This window comes from Heterodontus francisci, chromosome 16, assembly GCF_036365525.1.
Source record: "Heterodontus francisci isolate sHetFra1 chromosome 16, sHetFra1.hap1, whole genome shotgun sequence".
Taxonomy (NCBI): Eukaryota; Metazoa; Chordata; class Chondrichthyes; order Heterodontiformes; family Heterodontidae; genus Heterodontus; species Heterodontus francisci.
Genome location: NC_090386.1, coordinates 36,991,210 through 37,010,891, shown reverse-complemented (window position 1 = coordinate 37,010,891; position 19,682 = coordinate 36,991,210). Strand labels below are relative to the sequence as shown.

The 19,682-nt window shown below is 42.4% G+C and overlaps 1 protein-coding gene across 8 annotated transcripts in view; it reads left to right on the top strand.

The window, feature by feature from the left end:
• LOC137378448 (solute carrier family 12 member 5-like) overlaps positions 1-19,682 on the top strand; it is a 1,212,460-nt gene that overhangs the window by 1,017,252 nt on the left and 175,526 nt on the right. For all 8 annotated transcript variants that reach the window (XM_068048774.1, XM_068048773.1, XM_068048779.1 and 5 more), the window contains 3 exons: positions 1,565-1,695; positions 7,363-7,604; positions 13,638-13,849. In XM_068048774.1, coding sequence (XP_067904875.1) covers positions 1,565-1,695; positions 7,363-7,604; positions 13,638-13,849 — 585 coding nt within the window. The remainder of the gene's footprint in view (positions 1-1,564; positions 1,696-7,362; positions 7,605-13,637; positions 13,850-19,682) is intronic.

Here is a 19,682-nt window from a genome sequence, read left to right as displayed (position 1 = left end):
TGTGGAAGTGTTAAAATTCACAGAATCTCAGAACTGTTACCACGCAGAAGGAGGCCATTCGGCCCATCGTGTCTGCACCAGCTCTCCGAACATGCAATTCACCTAATGCCTTTCCCCCGCCATCTCCCCATAACCCTGCACATTCTTCCTTTTCAGATAACAGTCTAATTCCCTTTTGAATGCTTTGATTGAACCTGCCTCCATCACACTCTCAGGCAGTACATTCCAAACTTTAACCACTCGCTGCATGAAAAGGCTTTTCCATGGTTTTGCAAGGAAAAGCTGGGAAACCTGAAACAGACCTGGTTTGTACCCAAGTTGGCATCAGATTGATCAGTTATAATACTGCAAAATAATTACTGAGAAAAAATCACTAACTTTTAAAAGTAGGTCTTCACCCGAATAGCTTTTCCTTAATATATTTGTATTAACGTTAGCATTGTTTTACCGTCATCAGACAGGCAATGACCATCGCCAACAAGAGAGAATGTAAACCCCTCCTTTTGACATTCAACAGAATTGCTATAACTGAATTCCCCCATCATCAACATCTTGGGGTCACCATTGAACAAAAATCATATAAATATTGTGAGTAACTCACCTCCTGACTCCCTAAGGCCTGTCCACAGTCTACAAAGTACAAGTCAGGAGTGTAATGGAATACTCTCCACTTGCCTGGATGAGTGCAGCTCCAACAACACTCAAGAAGCTCAACATCATCCAAAACAAAGCAGCTCAATTGATCAACACCTCATGCGCCACCTTAAACATTAATTCTCTCCACCACCAGCACACAGTAACAGCAGTGTGTACCATCTACAAAATGCACTGCAGAAACGCACCAAGGCTCCTTCGACAGCACCTTCCAAACCCACGACCCCTACCACTTAGAATGACAAAGGCAGCAGGTGCATGGGAAGACCACTACCTGCAATTTCCCTTCCAAGTCATACACTATCCTGACTAGGAAATATATCGCCATTCCTTCACTGTCGCTGGGTTAAATTTCTGGAACTGCCTTCCTAATAGCACTGTGGGTGTACCTACACTATATGCACTGCAGCGGTTCGAGAAGGCAGCTCACCACCACCTTCTCAAGGGCAATTAGAGGAGGGAAATAAATGCTGACCTAGCCAGCAACACTTACATCCCAAGAACGAATAAATGAAACAAAGGCTTTGTCTCTGCATAACGTGTAACTAATAAAGCTATTCTTGATGATTGGATTTATGATTTCATTACAATTAGCGCACAGAGGCTATCGGTCCCTCTCCCAATCCTCAGGTAAAACGAGTAAATTGTCCTAATATGTTTGGTATTTGAGGCAAACACATGTGGACCTGAGGGTTTATCTCATCTTAAGTGTATAATTTAACATACATAAGCTCACGTTTAAATTTAGATTGATTACTTTATCAGATACATATTGCACACTTTCAGTATCACGCCTTTGTAAACCTTTGATCTTATCATGTGTAAATTCAAAGGGAAAAAATGCATTGGATATGCTATCTAAATGCAAACATTTCTGACCTGTGTCCCTTGTTTGTTGTGTGTCCCACAGCTGGTGGCTCCTATTACATGATCTCCCGCTCACTGGGTCCAGAATTCGGGGGTGCAGTGGGCCTCTGTTTCTACCTGGGAACAACCTTTGCTGGTGCCATGTATATCCTGGGCACCATTGAAATCCTGCTGGTGAGTACAAGCAGCAAAAACTGGAAGGAGTAAGAAAGAAAGAACTTTCATTTTATAGAGCCTTTCACAACCTCAAGTAATCCAAAGCACTTTATAGCCAAAGAGGAACTTTTTAAAGTGTTCTCACTGATGTAATGTAGGAAACACAGCAGCCAATTTGCACACAACAGGATCCACAAACAGCAGTGAGATAATAACCAGATAATCTGTTTTAGTGGTGGGACAGATAGGGCCTCAGTTTAATTACTTGTCCAAAAGACAGCGCCTCCAAAAGTGCAAGCACTCCCTGAGTACTTCATTGGAGTGTCAGCTGATTATGGGCTTCAGGCCTCTGGAGTGGAACTTGAACCCACAAGCTTATGACTAAGCCAGGCATGACTCAAAGGGAAGTGCTAGCAGATGGAACGTGTGGGGGTGGGGGGCGGGGCTCCTAAATTCAATAGCCCTCGAAACCGAGCATGGGAATCATCCGCACTAGTTGACTGCAATGGAAGCAGCATGAGAACTTCATATTGCCTGCTGTTATACATGATTACAGTATTCAGCCAGCACTCAGTGTGCTAGATGCCTGAGTAAGGAGGCAATATCATGGTAGGCTCTCAGCACTTAAAGAAAGCCTACACCTCTTAAAGAGGAGGTGCATTGTGGCTGCAGCAGGTGCTGGGAGTCTTCTCATCCAAGAAATTGTCCTTCATATTTAAAAGTCCGCCGGGCAGGGACACCAAGATGTGGAAGAATTATGGCTGAATCTGACTGGGAATGACAGAAGAATGGCACAGCATGGGAGAGCGCGGTCTTTCCGACACTGCACTGGAGGCCTTGGTGGAGGAGGTAAAGAGGAGGAAAGATGTCCTGTATCCCAGGGGGCCAGGAGGCTCTCCAGACAAACCCACTGAAGGCAGTGGGACCAGATATCCTTGGTGGTCAATGCCAGGAGTCTAGCCCTGAGGACCTGGATGCAGTGCCCCAAGAGGTTCAATGACGTCACAGGAGTGGTCAAGGTCAGTAAATGCATCTTCAAACGCCATATCCCAGAAACTGCACCACTCACCTGAGACACTGCTCAATTCACACTCACCTGAGACACTGCTCAATTCACCACAGCCACATCATTCACCTACCTATCAATCAAGACTCATAGCTGACATTCACATGCTCCACCGTATCTTCACACACTTAGCACTGCTGCAAGCCTCACACCTACATCTAACAGCTTGCACACATTCCCATCTATTCAACCATGACAGCCTTATCAGCCAAACAGATTGCACAGCAATCACTGGCACACTTCCTGCTCTCTTGCAGGACAAGGTGGTGCACAACTGGAGGCAGCTGGTGATAACTGGTGGTACATATCCTGACCCCCATGCAGGAGATGCCGTTGGCCATTATTGGGATGTCCATTGCTGAGCTGTGGCCAAAGGAGATGCAGAAACCATTGAAGATGAAAGTATATTCATACCAAATCCTCCTTCTCGCATCCTACCTCTTCCTCATCCCACATTCTGTTCTGATTTACAAGCTGCAGATGGTGTAAGCATGCACTGCTCATTTCCCCACCACCACCCCACACCCAAACTCCCCACCTACAAGCTTACTCCTGTGCCTTTCTCCTTTCAGACAGCACTGTGTAAAGTTTTGGTCTCTTCATCCAAGGGAGGATATACTTGCCTTGGTGGCGGTGCAGCGAAGGTTCAGTCAATTGATTACTGGGATGAGAGGTTTGTCTTACGATGAGAGGTTAAGTAGAATGCCCTAAACTCTCTGCAATTTAGAAGAATGAGTGGTGATCTCATTGAAGCATAGAAAATTCTGAGAGGGCTTGACAGGCGAGATGCTGAGAGATTGTTTTTCTTGGCTGGAGAATCTAGAACTAGGGGTTATAGTCTCAGACTAAGGGATTGAAAATTTAAGACTGTGATGAGGAGAAATTACTTCATTCGTAGGGTTGTGAATCTTTGGAATTCTCTAACCCAGAGGGCTGTGGATGATCAGTTGTTGAGTATATTCAAGGCTGAGATAGATAATTTTTTGGACTCTTAGTGAATCAAGCGGTATGGGGATCAGGCAGGAAAGAGAAATTCCGGTCAAAGATCTTATCGAATGGTGGAGCAGGCTCATGGAGTTGTACGGTCTACTCCTGCTCCTATTTCTTATGTTCTTATTCGATACCCGAGAAGTGCAACCTAGCCTGGCAGTTCAGGAATAGCAAGAACAGAGTGATGATGAAGACCGTCACTTGATTTCACACTTGCAGCCACTAGCACAGATACTGACACTGTGTAATTTAGAGGATAGTATGTGGTGATATGCTGGAAATGAGTGGCCTGCAGCCAGGGCAGGGGACAAGGATAGTGCAGGTGCCAACTCCATGGAAGGCATGGTCACACATGAGTTCTTCTGCAGTGGATTCAGATGAGCACTTTGAATGGGGGCTGCAGAAGAAGGCTTGATGGGTATGCACTACAAATTGTTTGGTGCATTGGAATGCTGGCAAAAGGCTTGTATTCAATGTCAAGGACCAGGGAGGAATCCGGCACCATCTTAGCACAGAGCTTTGTGCAGAGTTTGTGGCCTATCCTTTTAAGTCTGAAAGCAATGGCCAAATCCATCAACACACTTGTGGACCCAATCATCTTGCAGTGTCTCATGACCAATATCTCAGCTTCCATTGCAGCACAAGCCAGAAGTCACCCACCTTCTGGGTGCTGCAGATGGAAACTCAGATTGAAGTCATCCAAGGTTAGCATGCTGTTCTGCAAACTCAGACTGCTGCCATCATGGATGTAAATACCAGTGTTCAAAGCAGCTTGCAGGGTGTCACAGTCCTCTAGCAGATTAATAGGATTGCTAAGTTGGTGCCCCAGCGAAGTGGCAATGGTTACATGGAGCATGAACCTGCTGTCCTCTCTCAGTAAGACAGCATTCATACTCCCATTTCTGCCACTGTACCAATGTCCTTGCTGTTGCCTGTCAGCCAGACTGCTGCCGTCCATGCTGAGATGCTGCAGTTTGCAGTCAGGCCTTTTTCAAACAGCTAGTTCAATACTCTGAAAGAATTAAGTCACCATTACTCGCCAAACCATCACAAGCGTGAGGGAAATGACTTGGTCCAAATCAGTCCTCACATCCACGCTTTCAAGAACCAGAACTGCCTGAGAGTGTCCTGGAAGGTCATCTGCAGTCTCCTCCACTGAAAGTCAGTAGCCTTCCACCAGTCTTGCTGCAGCCTCTGCATAGGAGCACTAAGACAGGTAAAGCACACGGAAGACAGACACCGAGCAAATGCACAAGAATAATTAATTAGATCACTTTGTATGCCATATGAAATGATTTGATTTATAAATCTGATTTGGAATGTTTAATTTTTATTTATTTCGTTTTTTTATTTTTGCATTGTAGCCAAGCTGTAATAATCAGTGACAGAGAGAAGATAAGGTGTGGGACTGTCAGCGAATGGGGAATTGGAGTTGTGATTACTGGGATAGCACTCGGATGAATTCTTCACAGATAGCCGAGCAAGATACGGGCTGTCTAAGTTGCCTCCTCTTTCCTTCCTCCTTCTTCTTCTCTTCCTCTTACTCCTCAGCTGCCTGCCTTATAGCTGGTGGCAAGGGCTGTCATCTCATGATGGCAAAGTTTTACAGCAGCATGCAGCAGACCACCAGGAATCTTGACACCCTCTCTGCTGAGTATTGCAAGCCTCCTCCAGAGCTAACCAGGCAGCAAAAGCATTGTTTCAGCATGCCAATGGTCTACTCTATCATATTTTGTGTGGCAGCATGGCCTTCTCAGTATGCGTGCTGCGTATGTGTGCATGGTCTGCGTACTAGAGTCATCAGCCATGTGGTCAGTGGACAGCACATGCCACCCAGTAGCTACCCTTTAGTTTGCCGTGATGGCTCAAATGCATCTGGTACAGTAGACTGCTGCAGAGTGAAGGCATCATGGAGTAGTAGTCCAATGAGTTTCCCATCTCACTGATTGGATACCGAGGGTGGAATTTTATACTCTCCCCCGTGACGGGTTTGAAGGCAGGGAGAGCATATAACCTGGTGGGATGGTGATGGCGGCGGGGTGGGGGGGGGGGTTCCTGCCACCATCCTGCTTCTGCCAAAATTTAGTCCGGGATGAGAAGGCCTGTGAACAGCCTTCCTGCCCCACTGCCAATTGAGGCCCTTAACTGGGTAATAAACCCCAAATTAAGGGCCTCTTCCCACCATAGCTGCAATTACCTGTGCAGTGGGCAGCCTTGTCACCAAACGGAAAAGCATGCAGACTGTTTCCAGGCTCCGGGAGGGGTGGGGTGGGTTTGGGTGTCCCTTGTTCAAAGGCACAGTGCCTAAACGAGGGACCCGGCATTGGGAAAGGGGGGCTGGGGCCCGACACCCTCTCCTCCCTTCCCTGCATCCCCCCACCCCGGGAGACCCTTCTTGCCCTGAGGCCTGGCTCTGGTAGGTGCAGCTAAAGCAGTAGCCACTGCCTCCGTGGTGGTACTGCAGCTGCCAGCCTCTGATTAGCAGGCAGCTCTACAAGGCCAGGACTTCTGGTGATGGGTCCTAAGTCCTATGAAAGGCCTGCCACTGTCCGCTTAAGTGCCTGATTGGCACTACATTTGACTGGTCTTCCAGAAAAGAGGTGACGCAGGCAGGGATTTCGGCATCGGTTTTCTCCAACATCGAGACACCCCACCAGCATGAAATTCCCCCCTAATGTACCATACACAAAGAATTACCCTCACAACATTTTAAAATCCTCTTTCTACTAATGAGGATCAAGAAAATAAACTGTTAAGTCATGTTTCTATTGTAGGCCTGTAAAATCTAAGAAACTGACTGTATAAATTACTTAAAAGAGAATATTTTTCCCAAACTGGGATATTTTGTGTTTTAATAACCTTATGATTCCTGAAGGATAATGAAGCAGTCTAATAAAAATAGTATTGAAAAACTAGCATCTGCCTCACAAATAGCTCGATCTACTGCATGACGTGATACTGAGCCTTACACACTAGAAAGATCCCAGGATTGATCTTGGCTTAGTGTAGAGTTGCAATCTGGGTCAGTAGTATGGAGGGGTAGGAAAATTAGCCCCAATGCGCGACATTGTGCTGTATATTTTTTCACATAAATGGTAGTAGAAATCGAGAATTCTTTCCCCCAAAAGGTTATGAATGCTAGGACAATAGGAATGTCAAGACTGAGATTGATAGATTTGCATTGGGTAAGAATGTCAAGTGTTATGGAGCCAAGGCAGATAAATTGGGTTGAGGTGTAGATCAGCTATGATCTAATTGAATGGCAGACTAGGCTGGAGGGACTGAATGGCCTACTCCTGTTCCTATGTTTTTCTATCTGAAACTAAAAAAAAATACTTCAGCTTGCATAACATTGTAAATACAAAGACAGAGTTCTATCGTTCAGCTATTGAATCACAATAACAATGGCACATTATCTTCCATTCATCCACTATGTGTTTAGTTCTAACCTAAATGTTGTGGTTAATGATATGTATGACTAACATAGACTTGATTGGTGAGAGGATAGCATGACCTGAGTTGTATAATTGTTTCACTATGTTGGGAAAAATCGAAATGGATAAAACAATTTGAAGCAAAGGTGGTTACATATATCTACAAAAACTCTGTATTCCATGTATTTTTTACAGACCTACATTTTGCCCAGCATGGCAATTTTCAAAGCAGAGGAAGCCAGTGAGGAGACAGCAGCCATGTTGAATAACATGCGCGTGTATGGAACGTGTGTCCTCACCTGCATGGCTCTCGTAGTCTTTGTAGGAGTCAAATACGTCAACAAGTTTGCTCTGGTGTTCCTGGCCTGTGTCATCTTATCCATTCTTTCCATTTATGCTGGAGTTATCAAATCTGCAATTGATGCACCAAGTTTCCCGTAAGTACAATATCACAGAGTGACAATGCAATATTTAATAGTATTAGACTGAGAATCATGGTACCTGCTATGTGCCATGACACCATATATAAATTGAAACTGGTTGGACTTTAATTCAGTTCAAAGCCAAAGCTTATTCACTCAGCCATATCTCTGCCAGCCAGGTAACCAAGTCAGAGCTGAGATAAAAGAAAAATGGGGAATGTCACATATCTGAAATAAAAATGGAAAATATTAGAAAGTTACAGCAAAATGAACGTTCCCACACATCACCTTCCAATCTCCCTTAGATGTTGTTTGGCCTGTTATGAATCTTTCGAGTTTCCAGTTTTACTTTGTGGCCCAGGTAGAGATCATTAACCTTACTAATTATTGGGTTACGGTTTATTTGGCCATCTTTCCAATCGAGGCACTTTTATAGAATCTTGCAACAAGGAAAGAGCAAAACCATTCCAATTCAGATTCAGGCCAGCAAAATTGAGAAAAAATCCCAGTCAGACATACTCAATGCGAATTGCAGCCTCCAAGAACACCACAGGAGCCCAAAGGCACTTTTTGAAGCTCTTATTAAACCTAATGGGGAAACAGATAGCAGAAAACCTAAGTTAAGGAAGTTCAGTTAATTGTCAAATGTTTCATGAAATTACCCCTTGTGTATTTTTCTGGTAGAAATCAGTAATTTCATCAAAGGAAACAGCATCTTAAAAATTATCCATGGTCTAAATCCCAATCCCAGAAAAGGAATTTTAGAATGTAAGAGTTGTTAAAAACTGGAACAGAGCATCAACAAATCCATCTTTATTTGAAAGGTCAACTCTACCTACAACGTTTTACCGTATTCCTCAATTCCTTCTATCTAGAATTGCACTTAATTGTTCCAGGAACCGATGTATTCTGTCAAGTGTTCAATACTCTTTCCGAGTAATTTAATCCACAACTCCTTTATCCTTTGAGTGACAAAGGTTCTTCTGATTTTACCACTTATTTGTAACCTCTCCACTGCTATTTCAATCCCTTGTCGTAGTGAGCAACTTTTTTTTAATTCTTTCATGGGATGTGGGCATCCCTGGCAAGGCCAACATTTGTTGCCCATCCCTAATTGCCCTTGACAACTGAGTGGCTTGCTAGGCCATTTCAGAGGGCAGTTAAGAGTCAACCACATTGCTGTGGGTCTGGAGTCACATGTAGGCCAGGCCGATTTCCTTCCCTGAAGGACATTAGTGAACCAGATGGGTTTTTACGACAATCGATGATAGTTTCAAGGCACCATTTCTGAGACTAGCTTTCAATTCCAGATTTTTATTAATTAATTACATTTGAATTCCACCAGCTGCCGTAGTGGGAACCCATGTCCCCAGGGCATTAGCATGGGCCTCTGGATTACTGGTCCAGTGACATTACCATTACGCCACTGTCTTGCCTTCATCAGTTTTATCAATTTCTTCATAACCTTGTTATTCTCAAATTTGTACAAATATGAGTTATGATCAATTTCTGATCAACTCGCAGCATTTTCCCTTTCGAGAACGACAGTTGAATTATTTGCTATATAATAGATAGGGCTGGATTTTGCAATCAGCAGTGAAGCAACAGTGCTCATCACTGACCTTGAAGAAAGCTGCTCACAAAGATCTAGTGATATTTGTGTCTTGGTTTCCCTCTTTCCCATTAGCAGTTAAAATCTGGTGCCAAGTCAAGGGGATCTCCAGGTGTCTGCAGCAATACTGTCAGCCAGCAAGATAGCAGCTAATCACATTGATGTATTTTCACAGAGTGCAAACCAGGCAGTTAAAAACACTGAATGCCTTCATTTTTTATTTATATTTTTACAGAACAAAATAAATGATTTATGATTGGGTTAAAATAGAAGTTAAAATATCACACACAAACTTTAAAATGAATATTATTTTAAAAGTATGTGGAATTTTTGTATCATACTCGAGAAATTTGACACTTCACAAATGTGAAATTGGCTGTTCAGGGCCAGTGAGGATGCTCAGCAGTAATTATGAAGTTAGTGTGCCATTAAAGCTTAGTTACACCTCATTCAACAAGTCTGTAACTTTTTCAAAGGTTTTTATCGCAAGATTAACAGCCTAAAAATGGAAGTTCTTGCCAATTCAATTGATTTGCCATTAATTGCACTCTAGGGATGCCTTAATTGGAGAAGTGTAGAATCACTGATAGCAACTTCTGGATCTCCTTGTTATTCTGTGCATGTGCAGAATCATGAAGTTGCTATCAGTTTCAGTAGAGTAATGATGGTGAACGCTAACAGTTTCATCATCGTTGCCCTTGCAAAAACCAGGCCAGTGTTGAAAATTGGAGAGATTTATGAAAGTAGAGAACCTTTCATTATTCACACTAGGAAAAAAGAATTTGAATTCATAAAACACCTTTTGAAACCTAAGGATGCCCCAAATTGCTTTACAGCCAGTGAAGTACTTTTGAAATGCAGTCCATGTTGTTTTCTGGGGCTACCAGCTTATTCCATGAATAAACTCCTGTCTTCTTGCCCCAAACAACCTTAATTATTACATGTTTATTGAGGACACAGAAAGTCACATAGTTTATCAGCATTATATTTTTGAATCTTTTTGAATTACAACATGCAAAGAAAAAAAGTCCTTCCCCCCACCCCCCCAAAAAAGTAGTAAAGAAGGAAAAAGCAAAAGAAGAAGGAAAAAGCAAAAGAAGAAAGAAAAGGTTATCATTACACTGTATGTAGCAAAGTGGAATAGCAAATGAAAGGAAGCAATCCGTATCTCAACTCCTCTGATCATGAAGCAGCTCAAGCAGCCTACAACAGGATCAGGGTAAAATCCAAACTTAGGCTGATAAATGGCAAGTAACAATCATGTCACATACATGCCACGTAATGACCATCTCAAACAAGTGAACACCCAGCCACCTCCCCTTGACCTTCAGTGGCGTCACCATCAACATTCTGCAGGTCACCAATGACCAGAGGCAGACCGGACCAGCCATATTAACACTGGGGCTACAAGAACAGGACAGAGCTGGGTTCTCTATAACAAGTGGTTCACTTGCTGACTCCTCAAAAACTGTCCACTGTTGAGTCAGGAGATGTACTCAAGGTCTTAATCAGTCCTGACTGTGAAGTGGGTGGTTAGGATCAGGGCAGCAAGTCTTGATTTAAGATGGGAAAAGTCTTATGCATAATGCCTGTGGCTCCAAAAGATCATGTAGCAGAGTATCTGTGACAAACAAATGGATACTCAGTTGCAGGGGGATAAAAATCAAAGGAAAATAGATAGTATGTATGGGGAAGTTATCAAAATGGCACCAGACGGGTGGAAATAAGAACCTACAAGAGCCTCAGTCCAGTCATAAAGAGATTCTAGAAGTCAAGAGGGAACATTAGGATACTCTCATACACCACCTGTCCTCATGCACAATCATTTAAAAGTGGTGACCATATGGGAGTAAGTGTAGCCTGTGATGGATGAATTGGATACACAATTTTTTCTGGTTTAGCCAACCTTGCATAATGGCTGCTTCCATGCCAAATGAGTTGGCATCGCCACCTGTCTGTACAGATCAGAGGTAAACTACACTCCACAAACATCAGGTCAATCAATTGCTTAATTCCTGATTCAATAGGATCTTCACAAGGAAACTCCACAACTCGGGTTGGATGAGGATTAATTTAAACAATGTTTCAGTCCTTGTACATGCCAGAGTGGCAATTCACTCAGAAGTAAAAAATAAAAATTCTATTAAATAGCAGACTGTAATAATGAAGGAAATACATGTCCTCAGGGCATCCAAAGTGTTTCACATCCAGTGAAATACTTTTTGAAGTATACTCACTGTTATTTAGGCAAGCTGAAAGTAATTTCAGTTCAGCTGTATATTTCCTTATACTTCAGCAAAGCTGTCAAAGGGGTCTCGAACAGCTGAGTGCTAACTGGTGTAGAATGGTTCTAAAAATAACATAATTTACGAACAAATAAGCTTTTCCATTTGCATGAAGTAAGTATTTTTTATTGAAACAATTATATTGAATCAAAATATGGGGGGGGTTGCCAATTGTATTGTTAATCAATGAGAGTAAGTAATGGGAACTGGGGGAGAGAAAGAGGGCTGAAAATTCAAGCCTAATTTGAATTACAACTTGGGCCTTGGAGCTTGTGATTATAACATCACAAAGTTTCTTTTTCTTTCCTTGGTCAGAAATTTCCCATCCAGTTTATAACCACAAACCAATTTAAACCCTTATGCAGTTCTCCAGAAACGGATTCATCTGTTTGATGGTGAGTGTTGTAGGCATGATTAAAAAGCATTCATTTAACAGAGGGATTCAGCTGATGTCCTAATCAGTAGAAATGAATTGCAAGCAATTTATAACCACTGTCTGACCATTAGAGTGGATTATAGCCTTAAATTCATTATGCCCTCACTCATCAGTAACCCGCCCCCCGCCGGTCTGCCACCCCCCTCCACTGCTCCACATCCTAGTATCTGATATTAAGTTATCTACTTCTTCCTATTTTCTGCAGGAATTTCATTCTATTTTAATGAACATCACTCATCGGTGTGCTTATTTTTGTGACAATGTAACATTGGGATTGGGGTCGTGTATATAAGATAGTCACTAATAAATTCAATAAGGAATTCAGGAAAAACTTTTTTACCTAGAGATTGATTAGAATGTGGAATTTGCTACCACGTGGAGTGGTTGCGGTGAATAGTGTTTAAGGGAAAGCTAGATGAGCACATGTGGGTGAAAGGAATAGAAGGATATGCTAATCGGGTGAGTTGAAGTCGGGTGGGAGGTGGCTCATGTACAGCAGAAACACTGGGATAGACCAGTTGAGCCAAATGGCCTGATTTTAAGCTGTAAATTCTATGTAATTCTATGTAACATTCACAGACGAGTAAAAGGAGAGTGATTCCATTACTCCTGGTTCATCAAAAACAAACCTGCAGTTAGTTATGGAGAACGTATGGGCACTAAGGCAGCTTTAGGCAGCTTACTGATGGTAATGCTTTCACTTACTGCCCAAGTGATAACTCTGCAATTATAACTTACCAGCATCGGAATTTACTGCTGGCTCACTAAAACGTTAGCTGGATTTATGAATTAGATAAACAAGTGAGAATGAGGAATGCAACTTATGCTAATGAATTGAGCATTATATACTGCTGCCATTAAAACTAAATTGCAATGGTTTTGCTGAGTCTCAAGTGTTCACTTTGGTAAAGTTAAATTTAGAGGTGCTTTCTTTGAAACCAAATTGGTTCTTCCAAGCACTGGTAGATGAAAAAAGGTCCAGATCATGGACGGACCCAGGTTTAGAACTTGGACAGGTTTAGATCACCAACAGGCCCCAGATCACAGAATCTCATTAAGTCTACAAAGTTTTGAAAAATTCATAAGTTCAATAGGATGACCAAAAATTGAATTCCCTAAAGTGGGTATAAAAAGTAAAACTGGAATAAAATGCAATAAAATGGGGGTGTATGGCAATGAGAAGACCATTAGGGATGTATTACATAGCAGCAAATTGGTATTACAGTTATTGTCAGTCAGGATATCTGCCCTGCCAGATCTTATCTAGGTAAAAGTTTTATGTCTAGCACATATCCAGCACAGTTAAAAGTATTAAAAGTATAAAATAAAAGTAGGCAATCATTTTATCTTCTGACCAAGAACTAAAAATTTACAAGTACCTGCCTCTCTGCAAACTTTCCTCACCGAAAATAAACTATCAAGCATTTGACAATGGCATATGTTCACTCAGAGAAATTAAACCATGTGGCCTTAAAGGAACAGACCAGCTAAAGCACACTCCATGTTAACTGTGGTATAATACATTGTGCATTACATGGTATAATATTACCCCATCCCCTCTTACTGTGAGCAACACCACGGGAGCACTGCTGGCCCATTATAATAGGTTTATGGGGAGGGTTACTACCATACAAGGTTCTTGCCAATGTGTAACTGAGGTTCCCTCTTAGATACTTTCTGTTTCACAGTTAACAGTATGTTATCTCTGTTTTTAGTGTCTGTATTCTAGGGAACAGGACGTTGTCGCGGCAAGATTTTGATGTGTGTGCTAAAGTGATAACTGTGGCCAATGAAACTGTGACCACCAGACTTTGGGAGCTCTTCTGCTCATCTCGTTTCCTCAATGCCACCTGTGATGAATACTTTGAGAAAAACAACATCACTGAGCTTCAAGGGATCCCTGGAGTCGCCAGTGGACTCATCCTGGGTAAGTAACAATAAAAAGGCAGCAAAAAGGTATGTTACCCAAAGTGGCAACCTGTGCACAGATAAACAGCACATGTAAAATTGAGTTTTAAATTCTTTCTTCTTTAATTTATCCTGTTTGCTCCCCTTCTTGTCTGAAGATGCTGACTTCTGCTGGGCATGCAGTTCCACGGCTATCAGTGCCGTCCTCTCATTACCTCACCCAGGTAGCCATTCTTCACATGTGAGGCCCAAGAGAAAGAAACAGCAGGTTATTCAACCTCAGAGTCATCACAGCCGAACGCATCCCTGTTATCACCCAACATTCACAGTGGTCACTGGATTGCAATTGGGAACAAAAACTGCTTGTTCCCCCCTCCTCCTTCCCTAACCAAAAGGCTCTGAAATCACAAATGCAAAAGCAAAATATTCTGGATGCTGGGAATCTGAAATAAAAACAGAAAATGCTGAAAATACTCATTTTCAGGTCATTGACCTGAAACATTAACTATGCTTTTCCCTCCACAGATGTTGCCTGACCTGCTGAGTATTTCCAGCATTTTCTGTTTTTGTTATAGGCTCTGAGATCAATTTAACGCCCTTACTGTTACCTTAGCTGAGAACAGCTAAGTTAGCACAAGCCAGGATCAGACCTGAGGCCTACAGCCCTAAGTAGCTTCATGCTGTTACTTACTGGGCCATTGACAGAGTCAGGAATCTTTGTCCCATTCCATGATTCTGTTTGTGAGAACACAAAGTTTGTTAGAGAGGATGGAAAATTATTTTAACCTTACACAGTCAGCAGGCAACTGGTGGGATCAGGTTGGGTGGCCATTTTGCACCTTGTCTGCTTTTGTGTTTAGTGTTTAGAGATACAGCACTGAAACAGGCCCTTCGGCCCACCGAGTCTGTGCCGACCATCAACCACCCATTTATACTAATCCTACACTAATTCCATATTCCTACCACATCCCCACCTGTCCCTATATTTCCCTACCACCTACCTATACTAGGGGCAATTTATATTGGCCAATTTACCTATCAACCTGCAAGTCTTTGGCATGTGGGAGGAAACCGGAGCACCCGGAGGAAACCCACGCAGACACAGGGAGAACTTGCAAACTCCACACAGGCAGTACCCAGAATTGAACCCGGGTCGCTGGAGCTGTGAGGCTGTGGTGCTAACCACTGCGCCACTGTGCCGCCTGTTCTCTATGGAAGTCAGTTGGAAGCACAATGAGACAGGTTGTAAAACGGGTAGTAGACCCGATCCTGTCAGTTTCCCGCTGGGTGGGTTGCGTTAAAATTACCCCTGAGGTCTTTATTGTCTTTTATTGATTCCCTGGCAATCGATGTTAAGAGAGTGAGGAAGAACAATGGGACTGGATGTTCAACTAGCCACACTGACATTAAATGGGTGTTGTGCAGTGGCCATGATTTGAAATTGTAAATGAAGGCATCCAATCTATAGTAAGTAGAAAACCTAACCCATGGTTTCTCTGTTGAAGAGGAGCGACATGCAGTATTGTTACATCAGGTGGTCTCAGGCTAAGTGTTAGAAAAGGGGCCTGAGCTCATTTCCCCAAATTCTTTAGCTCCCAAAAACATGGCCAGACTCTCTGTTTGTGGACTTTCGCTCCGAAGGAGTGTTGGGCACAACATAGTTGGAGAAACTAATTTGTTACAGCAAAGCAACTATTGATAAAAGGCATAGCGCATTTTGCAAAGAAAATAGAAAATGCTGGAAAATAGTCAGCAAGTCAGGCAGCATCTGTGCAGGGAGAAGCAGAGCTGGCAATGTTTTAGGTTGATGACCTTTCATTAGAAAGGTGTAGACATATAATCAAACACAAGATGGGAAACAGAAAATAATGAAGGTGAACAATATAAAGGAGGCAAACTGAAATCCCAACAGAGAAGAGTAGAAATTCTTCAAGTTGGCCATTCCTGGAAGAGAAGTGGCAGTGAATTAAATGCTAAATCAAAAGCATCATTTCTACTAATACAGAGCTGTGAATCAAAACCCACTACAAGTGCCTACCAACCACCAGCTACTTAAGAACATAAGAAATAGAAGCGGGAGTAGACTATACAGCCTGTTGAGCCTGCTCCGCCAATCAACATGACCATGGCTGATCTTGAGCTTCAATTCCACTTTCCTGTCTGCTTGCCACATCCCTTGATTCCCTGAGAGACCCAAAATTGTTTATTCCAACCTCAAATATATTCAGTGATAGAGCATCCACTACTTTCTGGTGGTGGTCTGCCCTTTTTCCTTCTACCCAGGAGAGATGAGCATAACCAGGGAAGAAGATATGAGGTGGTTTCTGTTCTCTTCCTCAGGCTAGGGTGGGAATTGAACCTGTGCCATTGATGGTATTCTGAACTGCACACTAGCCATCTAGTTAACTGAGCTACCCAGTCCCCCACCTGCAGGATTAAAGAATTCCAAAGATTCACAACCCTTTGCGTGAAGAAATTTCTCCTCATCTCAGTCCTAAATGATCTGTCCATTATCCTGAGACTGTGCCCCCAGGTTTTAGATGCCCCAGCTAGTGGAAACAACCTCTCCATGTCTACCTGACAAGCTCCGTCAACAGCTTGTAAGTTTCAATGAGATCACTTCTTATTCTTCTAAACTCCAGAGAATATAAGCTCAATTTACTCATCCTGTCATCATAGGACAACCCTCTCATCCCAGGGACCAAACTAGTGAACCTTCACTGTACCACCTCCAATGCAATTATATCCTTCCTTAAATATGGAGACCAAAACTGCAGTACTCCAGATGTGGTCTCACCAATGCCCTGTACAATTGTAGCAAGACTTCTTTATTCCTGTACTCCAATCCCCTTGCAATAAAGGCCAACTTGCCATTGGCCTTCCTATGGCTTGCTGTGTTCCTTGTACGAACACACCCCCAAGTCTCTCTAAACATCAACATTTACAAGTGTCATGCCTTTTAAAAAATATTCTGCTCTTCTATTCTTATGACCAAAGTGAATAACCTCACACTTCCCCACATTATACTCCATCTGCCACCTTGTGACCACTCACTTAACCTACCTATATCTCTTTGCAGCCTCTCTGTGTCCTCCCCACAGCTTGCTTTTCCACCTACCTTTGAATCATCATCAAAATTAGATACATTACTCCCTATCCCTTCATCTAAATTATTAATATAGACTGTAAATAGCTGAGTCCCCTGCACTGATCCTTGTGGCACTCCACTAGTCACAGCCTGCCCACTTGAAAATGCTCCATTTATGCCTACTCTCTGCTTCCTGTCTGTTAACCAATCCTCTAGTAATTCTAATATATTACCCCCACTGCATGAGCCCTATCTTGCCTATTAATCTTTTTTGTGGGACCTCCTTGAATGCCTTTTGGAAATCCAGGTATACTACATCTACTGTTCCCCTTTATCTACCCTACTAGTTACATCCTCAAAAAACTCTAATAAATTTGTCAAACATGATTTTCCTTTCATAAAACCATGCTGACTTTGTCTCATCATACTGTGATTTTCTAAGTGCATTGTTAAGACTTCCTTAATACTAGATTCCAGCACTTTCCCGACGACTGTTGTCAGGCTAACTGGCCTGTAATGCCCTGATTTCCACTATCTGTATAATACACTGGGATGTAGCTCATCTGGTCCAGGGGATTTATCAACCTTCAATCCAGTTAACTTTTCAATTACTTCCTCTTTATTGATACTAATTTCTTTCACTTCCTCAGTTTCACAAGTCCCTCGGTTGCCTGATATTTCTGGCAAATTTTCTGTTTCTTCTTCCATGAAGACAGACACAAAGTAATTGTTCAGTTTCTCCACCACTTCCCCGTTCTCCACTATAAATTCTCCTGTCTCCAGCTGTAATGGACCCACATTTGTCCTACCTAATCTTTTCCTTTTCACATACCCAAAGAAGCTTTTACTGGTGCCTTTATGTTTCTCACTCGTTTACATTCGTATTCTCTTTTCCCTTTATCAGTTTCTTGGTCATCCTTTGCTGGATTCTAAATTGCTCTGAATCCTCATGCTTACCACTTCTCCTGGCAACTTCTAAGCCACTTCTTTTGATCTAATGCAATCTTTAACTTTGATCAACACAGTTGATTCACCTTTCCCATTGGGTGTTTGTGCCTGAACGGGATATATATCAATTGTCGGCCATGTAGTACATCCTTAAATACTAGCCATTGCCTGTCTACCATCAAATCTTTGAGTATATTTTCCCAATCCACCATAGCCAACTTGCCCCTCATACCTTCATAGTTTCCTTGTTCAGACATAAGACCCTAGTTTCAGAATGAACTATACACATTCAAACTTAATGTGAAATTCTATCATATTATTGTTACAGTTTCCCAAAGACTCCTTTACAGCAAGGTTATTAATTAGCCCTTTCTCATTATGTAATACTAAATCTAAACTAGCCCAATCCCCAGTTGGTTCTTCAACATACTGCTCCATAAACCCATCTCATACACATTCCAGGAATTCATCCACCACAGCATTAGTGCTGATTAGGTTTACCCAACCTAATTGTAAATTGAAGTCACCTATTAAACAAGTTGGTGGAATGCACGGACAGGTGACAGATGAAGTTCAATGGAGTGAAATGTGAAGTGATTCATTTTGGTAGGAAGAACATGGAGGGATAATATAAAATAAAGGGTACAATTCTAAAGGGGGTTCAGGAACAAAGGGACCTGGGTGAATATGTGCATAAGTCATTGAAGGTAGCAGGACAGGTTGAGAGAGCGGTTAATGACGCATAAAGTATCCTGGGCTTTATTAATAGGGGCATAGAGTACAAGAACAAAGAGGTTATGTTGAACCTGTATAAGACACTAGTTCAGTCTCAGCTGGAGTATTGTGTCCACTTCTGAGTGCCGCATTTAGGAAAGGTGGAGGGAGTGCAGTATAAATTCACGAGAATGGTTCCAGGGATGAGGAACTTCAGTTATGAAGATAGATTGGAGAAGTTAAGACTGTTTTCCTTGGAGAAAAGAAGGCTGAGAGGTGATTTGATAGAGGTATTCAAAATCATGAGCAGTCTGGACAGAGTAGATAGGGAGAAACTGTTCCCACTCATGAAACGATTGAGAATGAGAGGGCACAGATTTAAAGTATTTGGTAAGAGAAGCAGAAGCGACATGAGGAAAAACTTTTTCACACAGCGAGTGGTTAAGGTCTGGAATGCACTGTCTGAGAGTGTGGTGGAGGCAGGTTCAATTGAAACATTCAAAAGGAAATTAGACTGTGATATGAAAAGGACGGACGTGCAGGGCTATGGGGATAAAGCGGGGGAATAACATTAGGTGATTTGCTCTTTCAGAGATCTGGTGCAGATACAATGGGCTGAATGGACTCCTTCTGTGCTGTAACAATTCTGTGATCCTGTGATTATTACTGTATTACCCACGTTACATGCATCTCTAATTTCCTGGGTTTTGCCGTGCCCAACATTACCATGACTATTTGGTGGCCTATAAACAACTCCCACCAATGTTTGCTGCCCCTTGCTGTTTCTTAGCTCCACCCAATCTGATTCAACATCTTGATCCTTCAATCTAAGATCCTTTCTCACTAATGTACTGATCTCGTCCTTTATTTAGAGCACTACCCCACTTCCTTTTCCTTTTTGCCGATCCTTCCTAAATGACGAATGTCCTTGGATATTCAGTTCCCAATCTTGGTCATCCTGTAGCCACATCTCTGTAATGACAATTAAATCATACCCATTTATCTCAATTTGTGCCTTCAAATCATCAACCTTGTTGCAAATGCTGCGTGCATTCAGGTAGAGTGCCTTTAATTCTGCCTTTTTAACATATTCTGCATTCTG